This window comes from Amaranthus tricolor, chromosome 14 (genome assembly GCF_026212465.1).
Source record: "Amaranthus tricolor cultivar Red isolate AtriRed21 chromosome 14, ASM2621246v1, whole genome shotgun sequence".
NCBI classification, from domain to species: domain Eukaryota; kingdom Viridiplantae; phylum Streptophyta; class Magnoliopsida; order Caryophyllales; family Amaranthaceae; genus Amaranthus; species Amaranthus tricolor.
Genome location: NC_080060.1, coordinates 103953 through 124859, shown reverse-complemented (window position 1 = coordinate 124859; position 20907 = coordinate 103953). Strand labels below are relative to the sequence as shown.

General features: G+C 36.6%; 3 protein-coding genes across 4 annotated transcripts; 1 reads left to right on the top strand and 2 right to left on the bottom strand.

The window, feature by feature from the left end:
• Positions 1–369: 369 nt before the first annotated feature.
• Positions 370–8617, top strand: LOC130800135 (serine/threonine-protein kinase STY13-like). 2 transcript variants are annotated; one of them, XM_057663495.1, is made up of 6 exons: positions 370–1002; positions 1668–1789; positions 6268–6464; positions 6596–6770; positions 7902–8036; positions 8252–8617. In XM_057663495.1, exons 1-6 carry the CDS (start codon positions 747–749, stop codon positions 8456–8458), a joined length of 1092 nt encoding a protein of 363 aa, XP_057519478.1. In that variant the 5' UTR covers positions 370–746; the 3' UTR covers positions 8459–8617. The 2 variants fall into 2 exon arrangements, with proteins under 2 accessions (XP_057519478.1, XP_057519479.1); XM_057663496.1 differs by having other exon boundaries at positions 403–1002; positions 7946–8036.
• Positions 8618–8853: 236 nt separating this feature from the next.
• LOC130800133 (aldehyde dehydrogenase family 2 member B4, mitochondrial-like) lies at positions 8854–18814 on the bottom strand. Its single transcript, XM_057663494.1, has 11 exons — positions 17911–18814; positions 16936–17046; positions 16651–16793; positions 16391–16544; positions 16052–16281; positions 15506–15595; positions 15256–15429; positions 15041–15178; positions 14782–14919; positions 14359–14420; positions 8854–9291 (listed from the first exon to the last, which is right to left on the bottom strand). Exons 1-11 carry the CDS (start codon positions 17975–17977, stop codon positions 9018–9020), a joined length of 1581 nt encoding a protein of 526 aa, XP_057519477.1. The 5' UTR covers positions 17978–18814; the 3' UTR covers positions 8854–9017.
• LOC130800136 (uncharacterized) lies at positions 18045–18813 on the bottom strand. Its single transcript, XM_057663497.1, has one exon. The coding sequence runs from the start codon at positions 18811–18813 to the stop codon at positions 18277–18279; it is 537 nt and encodes a 178-aa protein (XP_057519480.1). The 3' UTR covers positions 18045–18276.
• Positions 18815–20907: the final 2093 nt, after the last annotated feature.

Sequence of the window (20907 nt, the reverse complement as noted above, 5' to 3'; positions counted from 1 at the left end):
GGTATTAAGAATTGGTCTTCACCTTGGTTTGGATGAAGAACAAATTACAAAATCAATTGTATGTATGGTATGGTTTTGAGGGTAATAAAATAGATTCACACTTGTGAGATCATGTATTAATACATTTTACGATGAGACCATCTCAAATAAAAATTAGTTAAAAAAGTATTGAAATGATAGAAAAAACTAAAACTATACAAATTCTTAAATTTGACTGTCTTTTAAACTGATCCATATACATTTAGTGTGTTCAATGCTAAAATAATATATACAAAATATAAGGGTCTTGTCAATATTAAGTGCTAAAATTGTTAGTTACCATTACCAATTAGCACTAAAAGTGGTTTAAAGAGTCTCAAATAATGAATTGGGATTTGGATTTTTAGATTCAAAAAATATATACTTCTATAAAGAGTTTAAGAATGGAGAGAGGAAAAAGGAATGAAGGCATTAAAGGAGACAGCGTAGATGAAGTCAAATTTGAGGCACTTCCATGTGCTCTCCTCACATGCTTGACCAACTCTTGTTCTTCTCAACTGTGTCTGTGTGTGGTACTCATTACTCAATACTCAATAATCATCTGTCTGTGTCCAGAACCCTACTGATTCCTTATTATTTTCTCTCCTTATATTCATCAATTAATCCATTCCTGATTCCTGAATCCTGAATCCTGATTGAGAAACCAAATCACTAGAAAGCCAACACCTTCATGTGTTTATAGTTGAAATTCAATAATCAAGAGAAAAATGAAAGAGGGAGGAGATAGTCATAGTGGTGGATTTGTTAGGGCAGATCAGATTGATCTGAAAAGCTTAGATGAGCAGCTAGAAAGGCATCTTAGCAGGGCATTAACCATAGAAAAGAACAAGAAAAAAGAACCAGAAAGCACTCAAAGCCATGATTGGGAGGTCGATGCTTCCAAGCTTATTATCAAAGCTGTCATTGCTCGTGGTACTTTTGGCACCGTTCATCGTGGCATTTACAACGCTCTCGATGTCGCCGGTCTGCCTTTTCTTTCAATTCTCTTTTTCTTATTAATCCATTTTCTTAGGCATTTACTATTTACTACTCCTATTTACCTTTATAACAAATTATTATGAGGTCCAATCAAACAAGTAATTTGTTCAACTACTATTAGAAAAAGTAATTGTTTTTCAGAATCCTAAAGAGGTCCACTCAGAAATTATTATGGGGTTAGAATTTGGATTAGATTATACTACTTCTAAAAGAAAGATCTTTTTGTAAGATTGCTCCAGTGACCTCTTCAATTCTCTTCGGTTGGATTTATTTCTGGCTTGATTGGCTGTAATTGGTATGGTGAATGGTGATTGATGATTGTGTTTGCGTGAAATCTGTGACTGTGAGTTATAGCACCGAACACGGGTTTGGGTTTAGCTTTAGCTTCAACGTCAACTTCAACTTGTTGGCTTGTGATCAAACACTCTTTCACGTGATCTCAGCTGTAACTTGAAATTCACCAAAGGAGGCCTTAGAAATTAATGCAATCTTTTGGCTGCACTCATCAGTCATGACTCATGACTTATGACTACTACACTATAACCCAAACCCAACTTTGTCCATCTGAATTTTGATGTGATCAAACACCTTTTGTTTGTGTCATGCTATTAATCTTGAGATGATAATCTTCGTTATATTTTAATCTACAGTTAAATTGCTTGACTGGGGTGAAGAGGGTCAGAGAACGGCTGCTGAAATTGCGTCTCTCAGGGCAGCCTTTACACAGGAAGTTGCTGTGTGGCACAAGCTTAACCACCCCAATGTTACCAAGGTCTGTTTTTATCACTGTGGATGAAAATTGCTCTACTTTCTTTATACCTTGTTACTTACTCCTACGTAATTGAGGCATCATGCAACCACATTAGATTTTCATTAAAGAAAATTCTTCCATATAGCTTTAGACTCGACATGTATGTATGAATCGTACTGTTCCTGCATAGTATATCGAGGTGCTTTCAAGCTCCACTATTTTCTAATCTGATCATCAAATCTGAAACAAGTAGCCCTTTTGGGTTTTCGAGATTTCCTGCCAATTTTTGACTAGTTATATCTGATTGAATGAATTACTTAAATTTTTCTGTTTTCGATTTCTTTATTAACCTATTGCTATAACAAGACACTTCGACAATGTTTTAGTGTGATATGTGAAATAGGAAATTTTACGTTCTTGAGTCTGGACTAGAGTGAATCGTTCTAACAACACACATTAGTGATTAAGGTATAAGGAAATTATTTGTTATGAATGTAACAAGTATTTCATGTCCATTATCGCCTGGGAAACATTTGGTTGGCGTGTGATAATAAATCTACGATTGCTTTGTGAGTGGAAAAGTATAGAGGAGTTTACATCAAGCGTTCACATGAATTTCAGCAGGATTCAAGCTTGTTGAAAAATAAAGACATGTTATGCGGAATTTAAATCTAGGTTTTAAATACTATTTGTATTTCTTACTTGAACTTCAATACAACTCCTATATACAACATAACTAGGAAAAACAAACTATTCTAAAGTAATGGATCTAAGGAGACTTATACTTATAATAAACAATTTCAAGTGAAGACTAATTCTGCTTTCCTACGCCCCCTCAAGTTGAGTGGTAGGATCTTGAACACCCAACTTGCATTGAGCTTTTTCAAATGTTTCAGATGCTACGAATTTTGTGAGGATATCAGCAAGTTGATTTTTTGATGTCACAAAAGGAAAATTAATGATCTTGCGCTCAAGTTTTTCCTTTATAAAGTGTCGATCATCTTTTAAATGTTTTGTTCGGTCATGTTAGACAGGGTTCACTGAGATGCTAATAGCTGCTTTGTTTCACAGTATAGATCGCATGCCCTTTCTTGTAGAAATCCAAGTTCATTTATTCCTTATCCATAGAATTTCGGTTATTCCCTTAGCAATTCCGTTGAGTTCTGCTTCAGCACTAGATAAGGATCCTACAATCTGCATCTGTGTATGCAATGAGGTGTAAGTGTCCATTCTTTCTGAACGCAATGCCCCTCCCAATTGTTCCTTCTAGATATCTCAAAATTCTTATAACAACATCCATATGTTGCATTTGTGGCACATGCATAAATTTGCTCATTATTCCCATTGCATAGGCAATGTCTGGTCTAGTATGAGAGATGTAAATTAATTTCCCTACCATTCTTTGATATTTTCCTTCATCAGCCAGTATTACCCCTTCAATGATCTGGAGCCCATGGTTAGCCATGATCGGAGTCTCTGCAGGTTTACATTCTATCATCCCTGTGTCAACAATTGGTGCTAGTCATCCATGATAGTAGAATAATGGGTTTGAGCACTTGTGGCTTATGTAGTAGAAAAAAAAATTAAATTGGTTTCATTTACAGATAGCCTGTCCTTCCTATACAACTAACAAAGGAAAATTAATGCATACCTGTAACGGATCATTAAAAGGACTAAGAGCATGCCTTCTCAATTGATAGCTTTACAACTAACACAAAAAAAAAAAGTAATGCAACTTTGCAAGTGGAAAAAAAGTAGACAAGGGAATATTGTGAGCATTGGGTGAGTAGGTCTCCTTAAGACCAATTGAGATATGGGATTTAGGAGTTAAAACAATTGTCTCTTCTTCTCCTTACTCTGATTAATAAACTCCATTTCCAACCATTATTGGACAAGGCAACCAAGTAATTTCTTCATCATGCACCTCATAACCTTTCTCATTCCATTGAAATTCAGCCACTGATTCAAGAAGTTTAGCCATCACCTCTTGATGCGTCACCTCATTTCTACTCTGTTATGTTTGGAGGTCTTCCTCGACAAAGATTCTTAGTCCAAAGTAGCTGTTGCCTTCTTTCCCAATAAAATTCTAGGTCTTCCACCGAACCTACAACACACAAGATTCTTTTCCCATCTTCTTTATCCTATGTTTTGCAAGTGCCGACTAGAGCTTCGCATCCTCTCCTTCACCTCCTCATCACTTGAATTCGACCACCTTCCACGTACTGTTCTTCTATTCTCTTTTTGACTTTTTCCTCTTTTCTTGTTGTTCTCCTTATTCTTCTTTAGAAACCCTGATTTCTTGCCCTTTCCAATTTTTTCGGCCAAAACTCAACTATCTTTGTCGAATTCTTTCTGACTTTTTTCCTCAAAACACATTTTCTTGACTAAAATCTTTCCCTTTTTGATTTCGAATAGCTCAAAAAGCACGTCGCCTTTAGTCTTCTTTACGGTCATTTTCACATTTCTTGATTTTCCTTCCACTCCTTCAGATTCTTTAGAATTAGGATCCACATTTCTCTTGAAAGAAGACTTCCCATAATCTTGAAATCTTTCTTAAACTCTCTAAACTGCTAACTTAGATTTCATCTCTCTAAATGTCTCTTTCACTAGAGTGTAAGCTTTCGAGAGGCTTACACTCTCCCAAGACATGAGTATAAAACTCACTAAATATATGATCCTTTTTCCATTCCCTTCCTTCTTATTTATACAAATATACTTTATAACTAACTAATACTAAAATACCTATAATACCCTCGTATCCAATGTATCATAGGATCATAGTTGAAAGATGAAAGTAGCGGAAATACAAATACTTCGATGGATGAGTAGGCATATATAGAGGGATAAAATTTGAAACGAGGATATAAGAAAGAGTTTAAGAGTTGCATATATTGAGGAAAAGATGAAAGAGAATCATTTAAGATGGTTTGGGCATATACAAAGATGGGTTATATTAACGAATCGGTAAAGAAGGTAGAAAGCTGGAGCTCGGGCGACGTAAAAAGAGGGAGAGAAAGATCGAAAATGACTTGGAGGACATGAATGAAAAAGGATATGAATATCCTAGACTTACAAATTAAGATGGTAGGAAATCAGAATGAATGAAGAAGAAGAATCCATGTGGATGACCATTGAAACTGATATATTGGTTCATGTAACCAACCCCAATATTTTGGGATTAAGGCTCAGGCATTGTTGTTGTTGTTGAACTTGGCTAGCATTGATATAAAATTCCTCTTCCCGTACACTTTTACTCTCTATCTAATAATCCTGCTAGTTTATTTTTCTCCACAATTTCATTTCTTATGTTAACCTTTTTTCAGAAGCCTTCCCCTATTAGTCTTAATTTCATATTGAAAATGATATTCAAAAATGTGAATTTCCTTTGTAATCATTTATCTCGTGTTTGTGGACAAGGAGTATGAGGTAATAAATTTCCTTTTTAATCATTTATCTCCACAATTTCATTTCGTGTTTGTAATCATTTATCATATTGAAGATGATATATAAAAATGATATATAAACCAAACGTTGAATAAAAAATCCTTCAATAACTACAAATAAGAATAGAATACTAAACTTGTGTCAAAAGCCAGATAAAGCTGACAGAAGTATTGGAGCTTATAGATAATGCAAATTTAGGAGCTAGGCTAGATACTATTATAAAGGGATTTTCAAATTACTTGAGAAACAGTAACGAGGCTTAATATTCTGATGAAAAGTACCCTATAAGGTGTTGTGTAAGTAATTCTGAAGATTTATTTAATCACCCACTCTAAGAATAACCAAACCCTATTCAAGGATGGGTGAGGACATTCATCTGACTAATATAAAGCATCGTAATTAGTGTCAGATTGTAATATTGATTTATTTCTTTAAAATGTTTGCACTTGCCTGATGAACACGCTTTGAAGCATGCGATGAAATCATATCTATTTGGCGGCAGAAGATATGAAAAGAAGCTTAGGTCTGTATTTGTAAGATGCTGTCAAACTAATCTTAATGTTATATGACTCGTGTTTTGGAGAGACTTCTATTGTAACCAGCAGAGAGTGGGTTGACATTTGGGTTGGCATAGATGTGTGAAACATGTCCTTACAATAGCAAAGAGACTCAATTTATTCCTTTTAGAGATGTTCATTCAATCCGTCGGATCAGTTTTGGGTTCGGTCGAAATTGACACCGGTGTCCAAATTGGTTTTTACATCATTGTAAATCCATTTTTAAAGTTGGGTCGAATTCAATTCGATTATACAAGGTCATGTCAAATCGGGTTTATTTTGAATGCTTCTAATCCAATCTTTGCGATAACAAAGAATCCTTGAAATGAAAATTGATTTCTGAAACAACTATCATTAATTCAATCTAGATTTGTGTAAAATATTAATATGACTAAAATTTATTTTAATTCATAAAATGAGGTTAGTTGTGATGAATTTTGATCATATTTTTGTTACATTCAAAGCTCTTAATAATGTAATTATCTATGAATGCTGCAGTTCATTGGGGCAAAGATGGGGTCTTCAGGGCTACAAATACAAACAGAAAGTGGTCTAATCAGCATGCCTAGTAATATCTGTTGTGTTGTTGTGGAATATCTACCTGGGGGTGCCCTGAAGAACTATCTCATTAAGAATCGAAGAAAGAAGCTAGCTTTCAAGGTTGTTCACCAGTTGGCGCTTGATCTTGCTAGTGGGTAAAAACTATTACTTTTATGAATCACTTGTTTTTATTGGTGCGCTGTTCCAGCCAGGGTAGATTCTCAACTCTTAACTGACAGACAACTTGTTGAACTCACCCAAACCTAATCTTTGGTGTATTGTTCAGGTTGAGCTATCTCCATTCTCAGAAGATTGTTCATAGAGATGTAAAGACAGAGAATATGCTGTTAGACAAATCAAGGACTCTGAAAATAGCAGATTTTGGTGTTGCCCGGGTTGAGGCGTCAAATCCTAGTGATATGACTGGAGAGACTGGAACACTTGGTTATATGGCCCCTGAAGTGAGGATCTTTTTGCTTCTTCATTTTTTGAGTAACAGTTTGCTTCAGTGTCTTCATTTGTTAATTAATTACTACGATCACTTATGGTGTCTTAGCTCAATTATTTTTCAAAGAGGTTCATTTGAGTGCTTGAAACAGTTGTTTGAGTTGTATGTTTTAACAAAGCAAAGGCTAAAAGTCTTGTTTGATCTCACAATTATATTACTTGCCTACTAGAACAGTAAAATCACATTAATAGATTTGAGTAGCTTGTGGGAATTAGTGTAGTAGTAAGTGTACAATACTACCATCGAGCCCTTAGCATTTCACTCACTCGAGCCTCTTGTCTATTACTTTGTGGTATTGTCTCTGAATTGATCTTTAGTATGAGAGATAGAATCAAAACATCCTCTTTTTTAACTTCACTGCTCACCTTTTTTCTTCCTTTCTACTATAACCAATTAAATTCCGCCGGTGAGTGCTTGTGATGCTAGGTTAGTGACAACCAGCTCAGTTAAACTTAGTCTCCTCCCATGATTATGAACCAATAACAATGCTTTGATGGATGGGTTAGCATACCTTGAGGGATAGAATTCGAAACGAAGATATAAAATATGATTTTGGAGTTGCAAATATTGAGAAAAAGATGAAAGAGAATCGTTTAAAAAGATTTGGAAGGGAGGAAATTCAAGGGTGTTACAACAAAGATAAGGCGTATTAGCCAACCGATAAGGAAAATAGAAAGTTAGAGCTCCAAGAGACTTAAAAAGAAGACGAGGAAGACCGAATATGAATTGGAGGACATGAGTGGAAAAAGATTTGAAAAATCTAAACTTGCAAATTGAGATGGTAGAAAATCGAAATGAATGGAGAATAATCCATGTGGAAGACCATTGAAACTGATATATTGGTTTATGTAGTTCACCCCAATCTTTTGGGATTAAGGCTCTGGCACTGTTGTTGATGTACCATAACCAATAAAGCACTGATGTAACAGCGATGCCAAAGCTTTAGTCCCAATGGTATAAAGTTTGTATTACACTGATGCACTGACATGACAAAAAGAGGAAATGTGATCTGTACAGTTTTGGCATATGAAACTACTGCCTCCTGATAAATTTACTAATGTGCCTGTGAAATGATTTAATTCAGGTTTTAAATGGGGATCCATATAACAGGAAATGTGATGTGTACAGTTTTGGCATCTGTTTGTGGGAAATATATTGCTGCGATATGCCATATCCCGACCTCAGTTTTTCAGAGGTGACTTCTGCTGTGGTTCACCAGGTATATGCTAGGTTGCTTGCATTCATAAGTTGATGATGCTTTTGTTAGTATCTTTTAATCATCATTGATCGACCTAGTGGTTTTTGGTGTTTACCCCATCTTAAAGGTGTGAACAACATACTGTAATCAAATTAACCTTTACAAAATCAATCATGTAATTTATATTTCATTTGGCCTTGTTTTCTGGATTCTAAAATTTGTTGTTTCGATCTCAGAACCTACGGCCAGAAATACCAAGATGTTGCCCAAGTTCATTGGCAAATGTGATGAAGAAATGCTGGGATGCAAATCCTGATAGACGCCCCGAAATGGACCAAGTAGTTTCCATGCTGGAGGCGATTGACACATCGAAAGGAGGAGGTATGATTCCTGTTGATCAGCAGCAAAGTTGCTTATGCTTTCGCAGACGTCGAGGACCTTGATAGCTGGCTATTAGAAAAACCTATTTTAGGCTAAAAAATTGTAGTTTGGATACTGGTCATGGCCTTATGGTTTGCTAGAAATAACAGCCAACTTGTAATTATAGTGAAAAGTGAAAGTGTTGCGAGTATTTACAGAGGAGAAAGAACATTTTACCTGAAGTCCGCAATAGTAGTCTAGTTGTTGACTGCAAATCAGTTTCTGCTATTTTTTCTTTCTGGATAATTATTAATTAAGCACAATTTTCAAGAATTTAGGAAAACACCCAACAGTACTTTTAAGTGGCCATAAGAATTATGTAATGTTTTGTTGGCACATTTTGTCACCCACCAATCACCATGCAATTCAGGAGCCTATTGTTAAAAGAAATAGTCATCAATTTAAAAACATCCACAAGAATAAAAACCAAGTGATTGCATTAAAATTTCAACAAGACAACGTCTGGTATATAATACAGGCATATGGGAAACACAATTTTATGTGTAGTATGTATTTCCTGTCTATCATTCCTCACTAAGCGAGTGTATAGACTTTGCTTTAAACGAACTTTCCAGTTACTAATTACAACCAAGCAGGATTTTTGAGCGGAGTGACTACAGCTTTCACCTGCAAGTAATTGTTGAGACTGTAAACACTCTTCTCCCTGCCAATACCACTCATCTTGTACCCACCAAATGGAATTGCAGCGTCGAAAACATCAAAGCAATTAACCCACACAGTTCCAGCCCTCAACGCCCGCGACAGAGTGTTAGCAGTGTTAAGATTTTGAGTAAATACTCCGGCTGCTAGGCCGTACTTTGTGGTGTTTGCCCTCTGGATCACCTCATCAAGGTCCCTGCATTTTGGGAGAAGAAAAATAGAAGTATTATTCAATTTCTGGTACATATCATTCAGATGATTTAGTATAATTGAATGGACTCACTATAGATCTCTCTTAATGTAAGTGAACCATGTTTATATGCTCAATAAACGGGTAATGAGCAAAGCAACTCCAACTAACGAATCAAAATTTTGTACCACTTTGCCTATGCCACATATATGCAACTCATGTTTATTTACTTTTATAAATTTAATATACTTGGTGACCATAAAGATTACCTGAACCATACAAATAATAAAACAAATGTGGTGTGTCACAAGACATTCCCAACAATTCCCATATATAATCTGAAATATATTATGAAAATAATAATACTAATACTTGACTAAATATTACAAGTAAGCTAATAACATTCGATGATAATTTAAGTTTCCTATTCCTAAGAGGTATATATTGAATTGGTCTAAAGATTAAATTGTAAATCTTTTCCGTACTTGCATACGTGGGATCAATTTAGTTTTCAGTATCGGTGGTGTTGGGATTTTGTGACTCGAAATGAGTCTAAAATCGGGTCTATGATGAATCAAGTGATGGGTCAAAAAGGCAATGGAACAAAAGTGCGCGGGCCGTAGAGTACTACATGGGGCGCAGATGTGCGAGGTGCGGAGTATTACGTGGGGTGCGGAGAAGCTTCTGTCTTGGGCAGAATGCAGAGCACATTCCGCAGAGTTCTACGCGGGGCGCGCTTGCGCGGGGCGTGGAGTTCATGCAGTTTTGCGGTTTTTTCACGCGTTTTTGGCATTTACCTTGTTTAAGGGCCGGTTACTTTGTAATGTTAATCCTAATTTCTTTTTATTAAGTGGCATACTATATAAACCCTCTTGTAATCAGAATTAGGGAATGCAATGCAAAATACAAAGTGAAGAAAACTAAGAGAGAAAAAGCTTGGAGAGCCATTGTTGTGGTTTCTCGTTCATCTTGTAGTCTCCCGGTTTATAGTGAAAAGTTTATTTTCGGTGCCGGTGGATGTAGCTATCAAATTGATGGTGAACAACGTTAAATTTCTCGGTGTGATTTTCTTTATTGTTTGTTTGAATCTTTATTGCTTTTCGTTATTGTTTTTCAATCTTTGCTTCTGCTGTCACACAACAATTGGCATCAAGAGCTCAGGTTTAATCCTAGGAAGAGTTTTTCGAGGGAAACAATGGTAGGAGATTATATAATAAGGATTGAGAAATTTAATAGGACGAATACCTTTGGGCTATGGCACATTAAGATGAAGGCGTTATCAAAGCAATTGCAAATTTGGCATCCATCGATCCCAAAGAGTGCGGCATCTAAGTCGGGATTTGGAGATGGATGGACTGATGAACAATCAGTAGTGATGAAAGAGAAGGCTCATTCTACCATCTTGCTGAGTTTTGATGATCATATCATCATGGAGGTTGCTGATCAGGAGACGGCTGCGGAATTATGGTTAAAATTGGAGTCTTTGTACATGACGAAATCTTTAACCAACAAATTGCTACTGAAACAACAGTTGTTCAGCCTCAAGATGCAGTCAGGTACGCCATTAAGGTATCATCAAGAAAATCTTAATTCTATTTTACTAGATTTACGTAATTTAGAAGTTAAGATAGATGATGAGGATGCAACGTTAATATCGCTTGTTTCTCTACGAATAGTTATGAGAACTTTGTGGAGTCTTTTGTGGCTGGCAAAGACTCGTTGACCCTAGAGGAAGTGAAGACAGTACTTTATACTAGAGAGTTGCGTCAAAAGGCGACTGGTGATAATGAGAATTATGGGAGTGGATTAGTTGTAAGGTCGGGTAGAAATTCTAGAAAGAAAAAGGAGTCTAACAATAGTAACGGTGCTAGGTCGGATACTAGTAATAGTACATATGGGCCTAGCAACACTAGGACCATAATATGTTATCACTTTCAACAACCAGGACATTTTAGGTCTAAATGTTCAGAACTAAAAAATAAATCTCAAGCCACGGTAGTCGAAAGTAAACAGAACAAGAGCTATGATTCAGAGGAAGACTTAGCATTGATTAGCTATGTTGAGTCTAGTGATTTGAATGATAGCTAGATTCTTTATTCTGGTAGTTCGTTCCATATGAGTCCTCGTCGGGATTGCTTTGATACTTATGAGTCTTGTTTTGAGGGTTCAGTTATGATTGCTAACGGTACTCCATGTGAAGTAGTAGGTATTGGTTCCATGAGAATTCAGACTAGTGATAGGAGAAGGGTTACTTTAACTTAGGTGAGGCATGTTCCTGCATTGGAGAAAAACTTGATATCGCTTGGGACCTTAGATTATTTGGGGCTCAAGAGTGAGTTTAGCGATGGGAAAGTGTGTCTTTAAGGGTTCAGATTTGATACTTAAGAGTGTTAAAGAGAAATCCTTGTATGTCTTTCAGGGTGTTATGCTGCTTAGTTCTGCTGTTAGTGCTTCTACTAGTCACTAGGAGATGACGGTTTATGATAGGCATGATCATATGGGTGAGAGTAGAGGGCTGGAATTGTCCATAAGGAATCGTCTTACATGTGTCAAGGATGCCTACCTTGAGGAAAACAAGCATCGGGTGATTGGGTTTCAACACGAGTGTGAGTTTAGCATTGAAGCTCATGATCACTTGTATGGTAAGATGGTTAGTTGGCTACATTTGGATAGTTCGTTTTGTGGATTTGTTAAGTTTTATGTTTTAGGTATTTTGTGGCATCATACCTATGGGATAACACCATTGCAAAACGGTGTTACAGGAATAGCGAATCGGACCTTGTTAGGGAGAGTCTTATGCATGCTCTCTAGTACTTGGTTGTTGAGTAGATACTGGATTAGTTTATTCGATCGGGGTTTACACACGGGATTAGAGATGACCAGTATGTGTGTGGTGTGGCTCAGTAGGGTATCGTGCTATCTCATGTTTGGAGTCTTGTTAGGGCTTTGGTATGCTATTATGTATCTTGCAGATGCTGGTTATGGTGATAGTGGTACCAAGTTTGAGGTGGAGTATGAGGTTAACCCCTCATCCATTTTTGTTCGACCCCGAATTGATGGTGTTGATACTGCCCCGGGTATCTCTCTGACTGTGATTTCTGGAGCTATCTTTATCTCAGTGGATAGTTTAAAGGAGTCAGTACAGGGAACATTTCGTCGATCTAGAGGGTTTCAAGAAAAGACTATGTGTTATCGAGAAGTCTGATAGGTTGGTTGTAGGGTGTGTTGTTTTGGTTGCTATAAGTGTGGTAGGTTATGCATTGAATCTTGTGAGTTTGGCAAGGTTGGTAGCCGTTTTTGTGGAGACATTTGAACCTCCAATTTATGAGCACGTTGTAGAGTATAGTGAGCGAGCACAGTGGTTTGCAATCACTTTACGTATTAACAGAGTGTGGGAACTGTTGTATAGACTGGTAGTGTTACTTTGCTCATTTATATCACCTCATTTTAAGCCTGAGTCGGTCTACATGTCTAGAGTTACGGTTCGGTGTTTGAAGTATGGTGTGGTGTGTACTTGTTTTGCATATGCTAGAAAAGTCATTTGCAAATTAGTGACTCAACCTGGGTGGGGGCACTGGCAGGTAGAGATTTGTTCTCTTTACAGTTTGCTTCGATCAGCTGTTGTGGTTCTTATGTACGGGAATGAAATTAGGTGCTTAGTTACATCGGTTGAAGCTTGGGTTGTGTTCGCGGAGTTTGATTGTGTTACGATCTCAGTGATGGTTCTTTGTGATCAACCATGGTTGGCTTTTGTGTACTATGATTGTTTGTTTAGTGATCAGGTAATACTTGATGTTCAGGAGAAGCACGGTGTAGTCAGATTTCATTCGGAATGCACGTACATGAAGATAGAGATAAAAAAGGCAGGATGGTCTAACAGTCCTAGTAGATTCTTTACTATGCTGGGTTCATTAGCATAGGCCCTTAGGGCGGTGTGAGGGAGCTCACAGGTGGAGGTGTGCACAACCTCAAGGTGGAGCTTGCATTGTGGACTCGTGATGCAGGTGGAGCATTATGAGTGACTTGTGATGCTAGTTGAGCATTATGAGTGGTTATACATGGAAACGAGTATGTGATGGGTCTTAGTTGAAGACTTATCGGGATGGGTCTTAGTTAGAGACTTGTCGGGATGTATGGCTTATGCTTGAGCTTTGCAACGGTTTTGGCTTGAGAATGTATGGTTTGATGAGGTGGTGGTTGACTACGGGTTCTCGTCAAGGTGGAGATTGTTGGCATTTTGTGACTCGAACCGAGTCTAAGATCGGGTCTACGATGAATCAAGTGATGGGTCAAAAAGGCGATGGAACAAAAGTGCGTGGGCCATGGAGTACTATGCGAGGCGCGGATGCGCGGAGAAGCTTCTGTCTTAGGCAGAATGCTGAGCTCATGCCGCGGAGTTCATGCAGTTTTGCGGTTATTTCACACGTTTTGGCAGTTACCTTGTTTAAGGGCCGGTTACTTTGTAATGTCAACCCTAATTTCTATTTATTAAGTGGCATACTATATAAACCCCTCTTGTAATTAGAATTAGGGTATGCAATGCAAAACACAAAGTGAGGAAAATTAAGAGAGAAAAAGCTTGGAGAGCCATTGTTGTGGTTTCTCGTTCATCTTGTAATCTCCCGATTTATAGTGAAAAGTTTATTCTCGGTGCCGGTGGATGTAGCTATCACGTTGATAGTGAACCACGTTAATTTCTCGGTGTGATTTTCTTTATTGTTTGTTTGAATCTTTATTGTTTTATTATTGTTTTCGATCTTTGCTTCCGCTGTCGCACAACAAGTGGACTATTTAGAGAAACTACAATTGAAGTCCTAAATTGGTGGTATGGACACACGGTTAATATTTTGAAGTATTCCTTCCCTACCGAACAGTCAAGTCACACATCAAAGTTTGTAATGCGATTACTACTTATATAATTTGTATTATTTTATGCATGTGATCCTATTATTGGGTGTTAGATAATTGTAATTTAAAATTCTGTTAATTGCACTTAATAAAATCCTATATGTATACATATTTCAGCGATAACATCATAGAAATCTAATGTTAAAGTAGAAACGTTGGGTTTACTTGAATTTTAAGATAGACTGCACTGGGCCAAATATCTCATCCTGCGCAATCAGCATGTCATCCTAATACAAGAGCAACCCGAGTCAGAATTCTTTGTTAAAATTATAATAATGAGATAGAGGAGAGAAATTTGAAGAACAAACTAAATTATTTCATTGCTAATCTTGTAATGTTTAATTGATTTATGATTATAATCTAATTTATAGTACTAGGAAATTACTGCAATCAACTAAAATTATGGGAGCGTAATGCCATCATTTTTACCGCTGCTACACTAAGCAGACCACTTAAATTTTTTAATAACCACTTCAATAAAGTAACTAACTTAGCAGCTTAGAAACACTACCAACATTGTTACCATGGCTAAATAATTTTTAATATCGACTTGGAACAGGTATATGCAAAGATAAATTTTTCCATTACCTGAACATTTGAGAAGACAGTGGGCTGGATAAAGAAACCTTTAGATCCGAGTCTATCACCTCCACACTCGAGCTTGGCATTGCTCTCCATACCTGACTTTAGGTACCTCAAAACTTTCTGAAATTGTTCTGTGTCTATCTGAAAGTTCACATTACAAAGGCTTAAAACAGAAACTTTCATTTTAGATACTCGGATTCCTTGTGTATTTCATGACTTTCTGAATTAATTGCTATCTTGAAGGAAGAGGGAAAATATTCACCTGAGGACCTTGTTCAATTCCACTCTTAAAGGGATCTCCAACAGTACGTCTCTTGGCACGCTGAGTTGCTTTTTCAACAAATTCATCATACACACTCTCGTGCACATAAGTGCGGGAACCAGCACAGCAACATTGACCCTATAATAATTGCAAAATAATTACTCCTTCCTTTAGTCTTCAATGCCACCGATAAGAGAGGTGATGAGTTAGAATACCTGGTTAAAGAAGAGAGCAAAATGTGCGAGTTCCACTGCTTTATCGACATCAGCATCTTCACATACAATGAAAGGTGATTTTCCTCCAAGCTCCAAAGTTGCTGGTTTAAGATTGCTCTTTGCTGCAAGTTCTAGAACAGTCTTTCCAGTTTCAGTAGATCCCGTGAAAGCAATCTATAATGCAAGCTCATGTTAGAATTTTAAAAAAATAGTTATTTCTATGTCACTATCGTGTTTGAAGAAGGAATACCTTGTCGACATCCATGTGACTAGCAAGCGCTGCACCAGCTGATGGACCATACCCAGAAACTATATTCAAAACACCCGGAGGAAGACCAGCCTGTAACCAGTAAATGTAACATTTAAATGCCAAAAACTATATTCAAGTTTGGGACAAAAACAAGATGTAGCAGAAGTATGAGATACAGAAATTTAACTCAGATGAAAAGTGAAATTTAGCCATGAGGAAGGACAATTAGAAGAGAAGAGAGCCCATGAGTGAGTTGAGGATGAAGGAGATACTGGGGGACATGGAGACAGACAATCCTAACTCTATTACCTCTCTATCAATTGCTCTCTTCCACGTGCAAATAGTTATTTCAAGGTCTCATGCTTAAGCAATTTCATGAACCTCGAGAGAGTAAAACTTAAAAGATTGCTATATCTCACGTTTTATAAAAGTTCAATGCTACTTTATGGAATATCTCACAATTTCTTAAATTTACATCAATGGAATACCATCAATAGTGCAACTAGCTTAAACAAACAAACTAGAAAACTATAATAGCTATCCTACCTCATGAAAAAGTTTCCCAACATAAAGTGCAGTCAAGGGAGTCTGCTCGGCGGTCTTCAGGACAATAGTGTTGCCACAAGCCAGGGCAGGGCCAACTTTCCAAGCGAACATGATAAGAGGAAAGTTCCATGGAATGATTTGCCCTGCTACACCAATTGGTTCGTGCAATGTTTGCACGTGGTACGGACCATCAGCAGGAACAGTCAACCCATGGATTTTATCTGCCCAACCTACAATGATTGGGGGGAGTAAAAACACCGGCAACTAGAACCATTTAACACACACACACACACAGAAAAAGAAAAAGAATTAAAATGCTACACATTTATTATTATATACCAGCATAGTAGTGAAATTTGCGGACAAACATTGGAAGCTCAGCTTTCGAGGCCTGTTGAAAAGTTTTCCCATTATTCCAAGTCTCCAAAGCTGCAAGCTCCTCACTGTGTTGCTCAACCAAATCAGCAAATCTCAGAATGATCCGTGCCCTCTCCTAGTTTAATTTTGATACCAACAAATATATAATGATTGCAAAATGAAAAAATTAAAGTTTAAACTTGAACAAAGAGATGATAGAGCAGAGAATGTTAGTATGTTACATAAGCTGTCATTTTAGGCCATGGACCCTCATCAAAAGCTTTTCGAGCAGCAGCTACAGCAAGGTTAATATCTTGGGCATCTCCTTCCGCAACATGGGCTATCACTTCTCCAGTCCGAGGATCATATGTAGGAAATGTCTTACCTGGAAGACGTTAATTGAATATCACATATTAGTAAATTTCTTATTCCCTTATGCTAAACAGTAAACAAAATATGTACTCAAAAAGGATAAAAAGACATATCTAGACATATAAACAAGTATTGCTTGAAGCACAAACGATAACCTGATGCAGCATCAACAAACTCTCCATTGATGAGCAGTTGGGTATGCTTAATTTCCACATTCGGAATAATAGGATTTTCTAGTGCAGCAGCAGTGCTATATCCTTTGGGGCCTGAACCATTCATAATTATTTTAAATCACAACATTTACATTTATTTTTATTCAATATATACAATTTAGCCATGGTAACATTATGATAATTAAAGTGAGGAACATAAAGTATTAGATTGATAATCAGCCGCCTGCTTTCGAACAGATATTGGGTATGATGATGATAATCAGTTGTGCAGGGTAAGCAAAAACGAGTTTAACAACCTTTATCCTTCAACTAACTTCCATCTCAAATTTGGAGTTTAAAACGAAATTCCAATCCAATTCTAACTGGTAAACGGGAATTGACCATATGGGAGGCTTAACTAGTAAAGCTTTACCCTCCATCTCGATGACTTATTTATTTACTACTAACAGCGACATTTCTCCTCCTATATTTTTGTGTTGCTTATTTTTTGTCTCATTTTATTAAGGTAGCCAACCACAACTCAACTAACGGGCTTTTGAATTGGAGAGAGTAATCAATAGCCAAATGTCCTAATTTCCAAACTGTTTCACTAAAGGAGCAGAACTGAACCAGACAATCAACTTTACCACTGCAGCTCAGCAACTTTCTCTTCTCTGTAGAATTTTAACAGGATTCATAATCTTTTATTCTCACTTGAACAGTGCAAATCCCAAGGACCTCAAACTCCAATAAAACCTTTAATTTGAATTTCTTTAACAAAGAATAAGCAAACCGCGATTTTAAGAGTTTATTATACTATACTAGATTGAGGAGTAAAGAAATTGTTTGCACAGTTATCAATCAGATTGACTTAATTCAGTAAGTAATCAGTTACTTAAATCAATCAATTAACATCAACGTTCAACTGAGTTAGAAAACTGAAACAATCCCAATTTCAAACAAGCCGAAGGAACTTACGAACAGAGAAAGGAAGTGACGAAGACAAAGAACGAGAAAGCAGAGAAGAAATCCTTCGAGCTGCCATGACTGATGCTTAGTATTCTCACCCTCCACCGCTTTATTAATGCCTATCCAAATCTAACGTGCGGTTCTTTGTTTGCAGGAAACGATATTTTTATTCTTTAGTATGACGAGTAAATTACATGAAGTACTTCACCATATATAGACAAAATAAATTACATGCAAAAATTAGAAGTAAAAAATAACTGGGAAAGAAAACGCCAGCTGTGTTCAATCAAAAGTCAAATATGAATTGATGTCGAGTCACTTTCCGGCTATTGTCGTTTCACGTATGCCAGTCTGGCACACCAAGAGAAGCGCAAATTAGCACGCCGGCGCACCGTTACTGAAGTCTTTTGCTGATTCTGTTGGTGTTGGCGATTTGGATGAAGCGGCGACAAACCGAGAAGAGAAATCGGGAAATTGAAGAGCAACGCTTTCCTCGAAATGATCGTTTTGCCCTTCATCGAAATTAAGGGCGTAACTCAGTGGATCATACTGGAACTGATGACGTTGGTTATGGCGGCGGCGATTAAAGCGGCGGATGAAGGTCTTCCACTTGGGCCCAGCGACAATCTCGGACCATTCACGAACCTTCTTCAAGGCCCAAAAAGGGCGAGCCCACCAACGATTCTCAGCCTCACGGGAGCGGAAACGGTCCCAAAACGAGGAGGAAGTAGTTGACCTCTCACCCTCACCAAGGGTGATGATATGATGGGTGGTGGTGGATGATGGAGAAGAGTAAAAGCAAGGGAAATGAAAGCAGCAGCGGTGGCGGTGGCGGTGTATGAAGGCGTTGCTTGGAGTTGGAGATTCTTCGTCTTCTTCTTTGATACTAATTCTCTCCTGATCTATTCTCATTCTTATTATACTTAATTATTTATTTACTTAGTTTCTTCTTGTTGGTGTTTTGTTTTGCAGCAGATTCATGCCAGTGGAGAGAGAGTGAAGGTTAGGTGATTTATTGAGACCTTCACAAGATAGAAAGATTGGTGGTTGCAACGGGAAATAACGGGCTACCGATTGTATACTGGTTGGTACTTGGTAGTCTTTTAATCTTGCATTTTTAAGGGAAGAGTAAGTAACTTACAATATAAATAATACTCTCACCTATTTAAAGTAATTGTCCAATTTAGTTGGGCAGAGATATTAAGAATGGGATAAGATCCACAAAAAATGTGGTAGTTGAGATTTTTTAAGTGATTGGGTTAATTGGATAAGTAGTGTAAGTGGGAGTATTTTTGTAATTACGTGTGTGAACTAAAGATATTTAGGTAAAAAAAACATTGACAAAAAAGAAAATAGGACAATTGATATGAATTTGCCAAATAAAAAAATAGGACAATTACTGTGAATAGGGGGGAGTACTAACTTAGGAGGTTTTTTCTTAGAATAATACTAACTTTATTTTATTATCTAATTTACCAAATTTTTTGGTCATATAATTTCCTATAATTTGATTTTTGACATATTACGTATGTTTAATAAAAACACTTTCTTAAGTTGGTATTATTCATGTTTAATCGAAAGTTAGTATTATTCTATGAAAATTTGCGAAAGGTTGTATTATTCACAGTAATGTTTCCAGTTCCACACAATTTGTAATGTTTGATATTTTTTAATATTATATATTATATTATTCTTTTGAAATGAAATATATAGTAATTATTAATTTTTTATTATTGTAATTAGTTTTGTTTATTAGTGGTGATTAGTAATTATTTTTGTTTACAATTTATTGTTAAAATTAGTATTATATATAATATCGTTATTGATGAATATTATTATGAATAGTGAATATTAATTACATTGGTTTAAGATTTATTAGTTTGGTTTTATTGTTAAAATTATTATTGTAACACCCCTAAATTTTCGACCCTTTAACCGAAACTAATACCGCAAGGGAACGGAGGAAATTCAGGTGTTACATTTAAAATAAAATAAAAAGAAAAAGAAAAAAAAGGAAAAGAAAAAAAAAGTAAAGTTTGATTGATTTAATTAATAGAAAAACTTTCAAACAAAATCATGCAGAAATTTTGGCAGTATCTCCCTTGAAATTGGACGCACCAAAAGAAGATAAACGCGCAATAAAACATAATCAAGAAGAGGCAACATCGGCCTTGTAACAAAATATCTCGGTGAAATATTCATCGCCTAATCCTCTGTCGACATACTAATCATAGATCGTGGTTCCAAAGTAAATGCTTGAGTTTGAAGAAGAAAAAGAACAATAACTATTTAAATCATACAAACCACAAAAACAATGGAGCGGAGATAACTTATACAAAAAGACATGTGCCTAAAACTCAAAACATAAACAACCTGAACGAAAATATACTACAGGGAAAGTCAAAACAATAAGATTATTGCACACTTCAAGATTCTCGCTCATTCCCCCCGTATGCAATACATAGAAGCTCCATCACCTGTAATGTCTATCTATGATGTCCCTACTGCTCAACATAAGATCATAGACCAACACGTCATAGCAGGGCCATCAAAGACGAGCCATCAACAATGAAAACAAACAGTACACGTCAGTAACTAACAACATGTTATACATATAACCAACAATCAATATCAACAAAACAAGGTAAGGGAGACATTCCAATTTGTAAGTATCAACTACTCGTTCCTTCTCTTCTTTGATTTTATATATTCTCTTATGTGATAAGAAGTCACCATATTGGGATTTGCAAGACCCACATGAAAACACCTCAGCCAAGGATGGTGACTACCATGCCGGCGCCCAATGGCAAAGTATGATCATACCCCCGTACAGCGACCATATACAGATGATCCATGCCTCCGGGAACTCAACCAACTGAGGTAATCCAGTGGAATCACAATAAACAGTCAACTTAATATCTCATCAATAAGGGACTCATTTTCATTCATAAAACATAATTAAAAACTTATCAATAAGTAATCATTCCCATTCCATCTCATATAATC

Coding starts and splice junctions, on each gene's coding strand:
- LOC130800135 (XM_057663495.1), top strand. CDS start 747: ATGAAAGAGGGAGGAGATAGTCATAGTGGTGGATTTGTTAGGGCAGAT. Junction 6,771..7,901: donor TTGGTTATATGGCCCCTGAA/GTGAGGATCTTT, acceptor GATTTAATTCAG/GTTTTAAATGGGGATCCATA. Junction 8,037..8,251: donor CTTCTGCTGTGGTTCACCAG/GTATATGCTAGG, acceptor TTTCGATCTCAG/AACCTACGGCCAGAAATACC.
- LOC130800133 (XM_057663494.1), bottom strand. CDS start 17,977: ATGGCAGCTCGAAGGATTTCTTCTCTGCTTTCTCGTTCTTTGTCTTCG. Junction 16,794..16,935: donor GTTTGTTGATGCTGCATCAG/GTTATCGTTTGT, acceptor AACGTCTTCCAG/GTAAGACATTTCCTACATAT. Junction 16,545..16,650: donor GGCCTAAAATGACAGCTTAT/GTAACATACTAA, acceptor AAATTAAACTAG/GAGAGGGCACGGATCATTCT.
- LOC130800136 (XM_057663497.1), bottom strand. CDS start 18,813: ATGAGAATAGATCAGGAGAGAATTAGTATCAAAGAAGAAGACGAAGAA.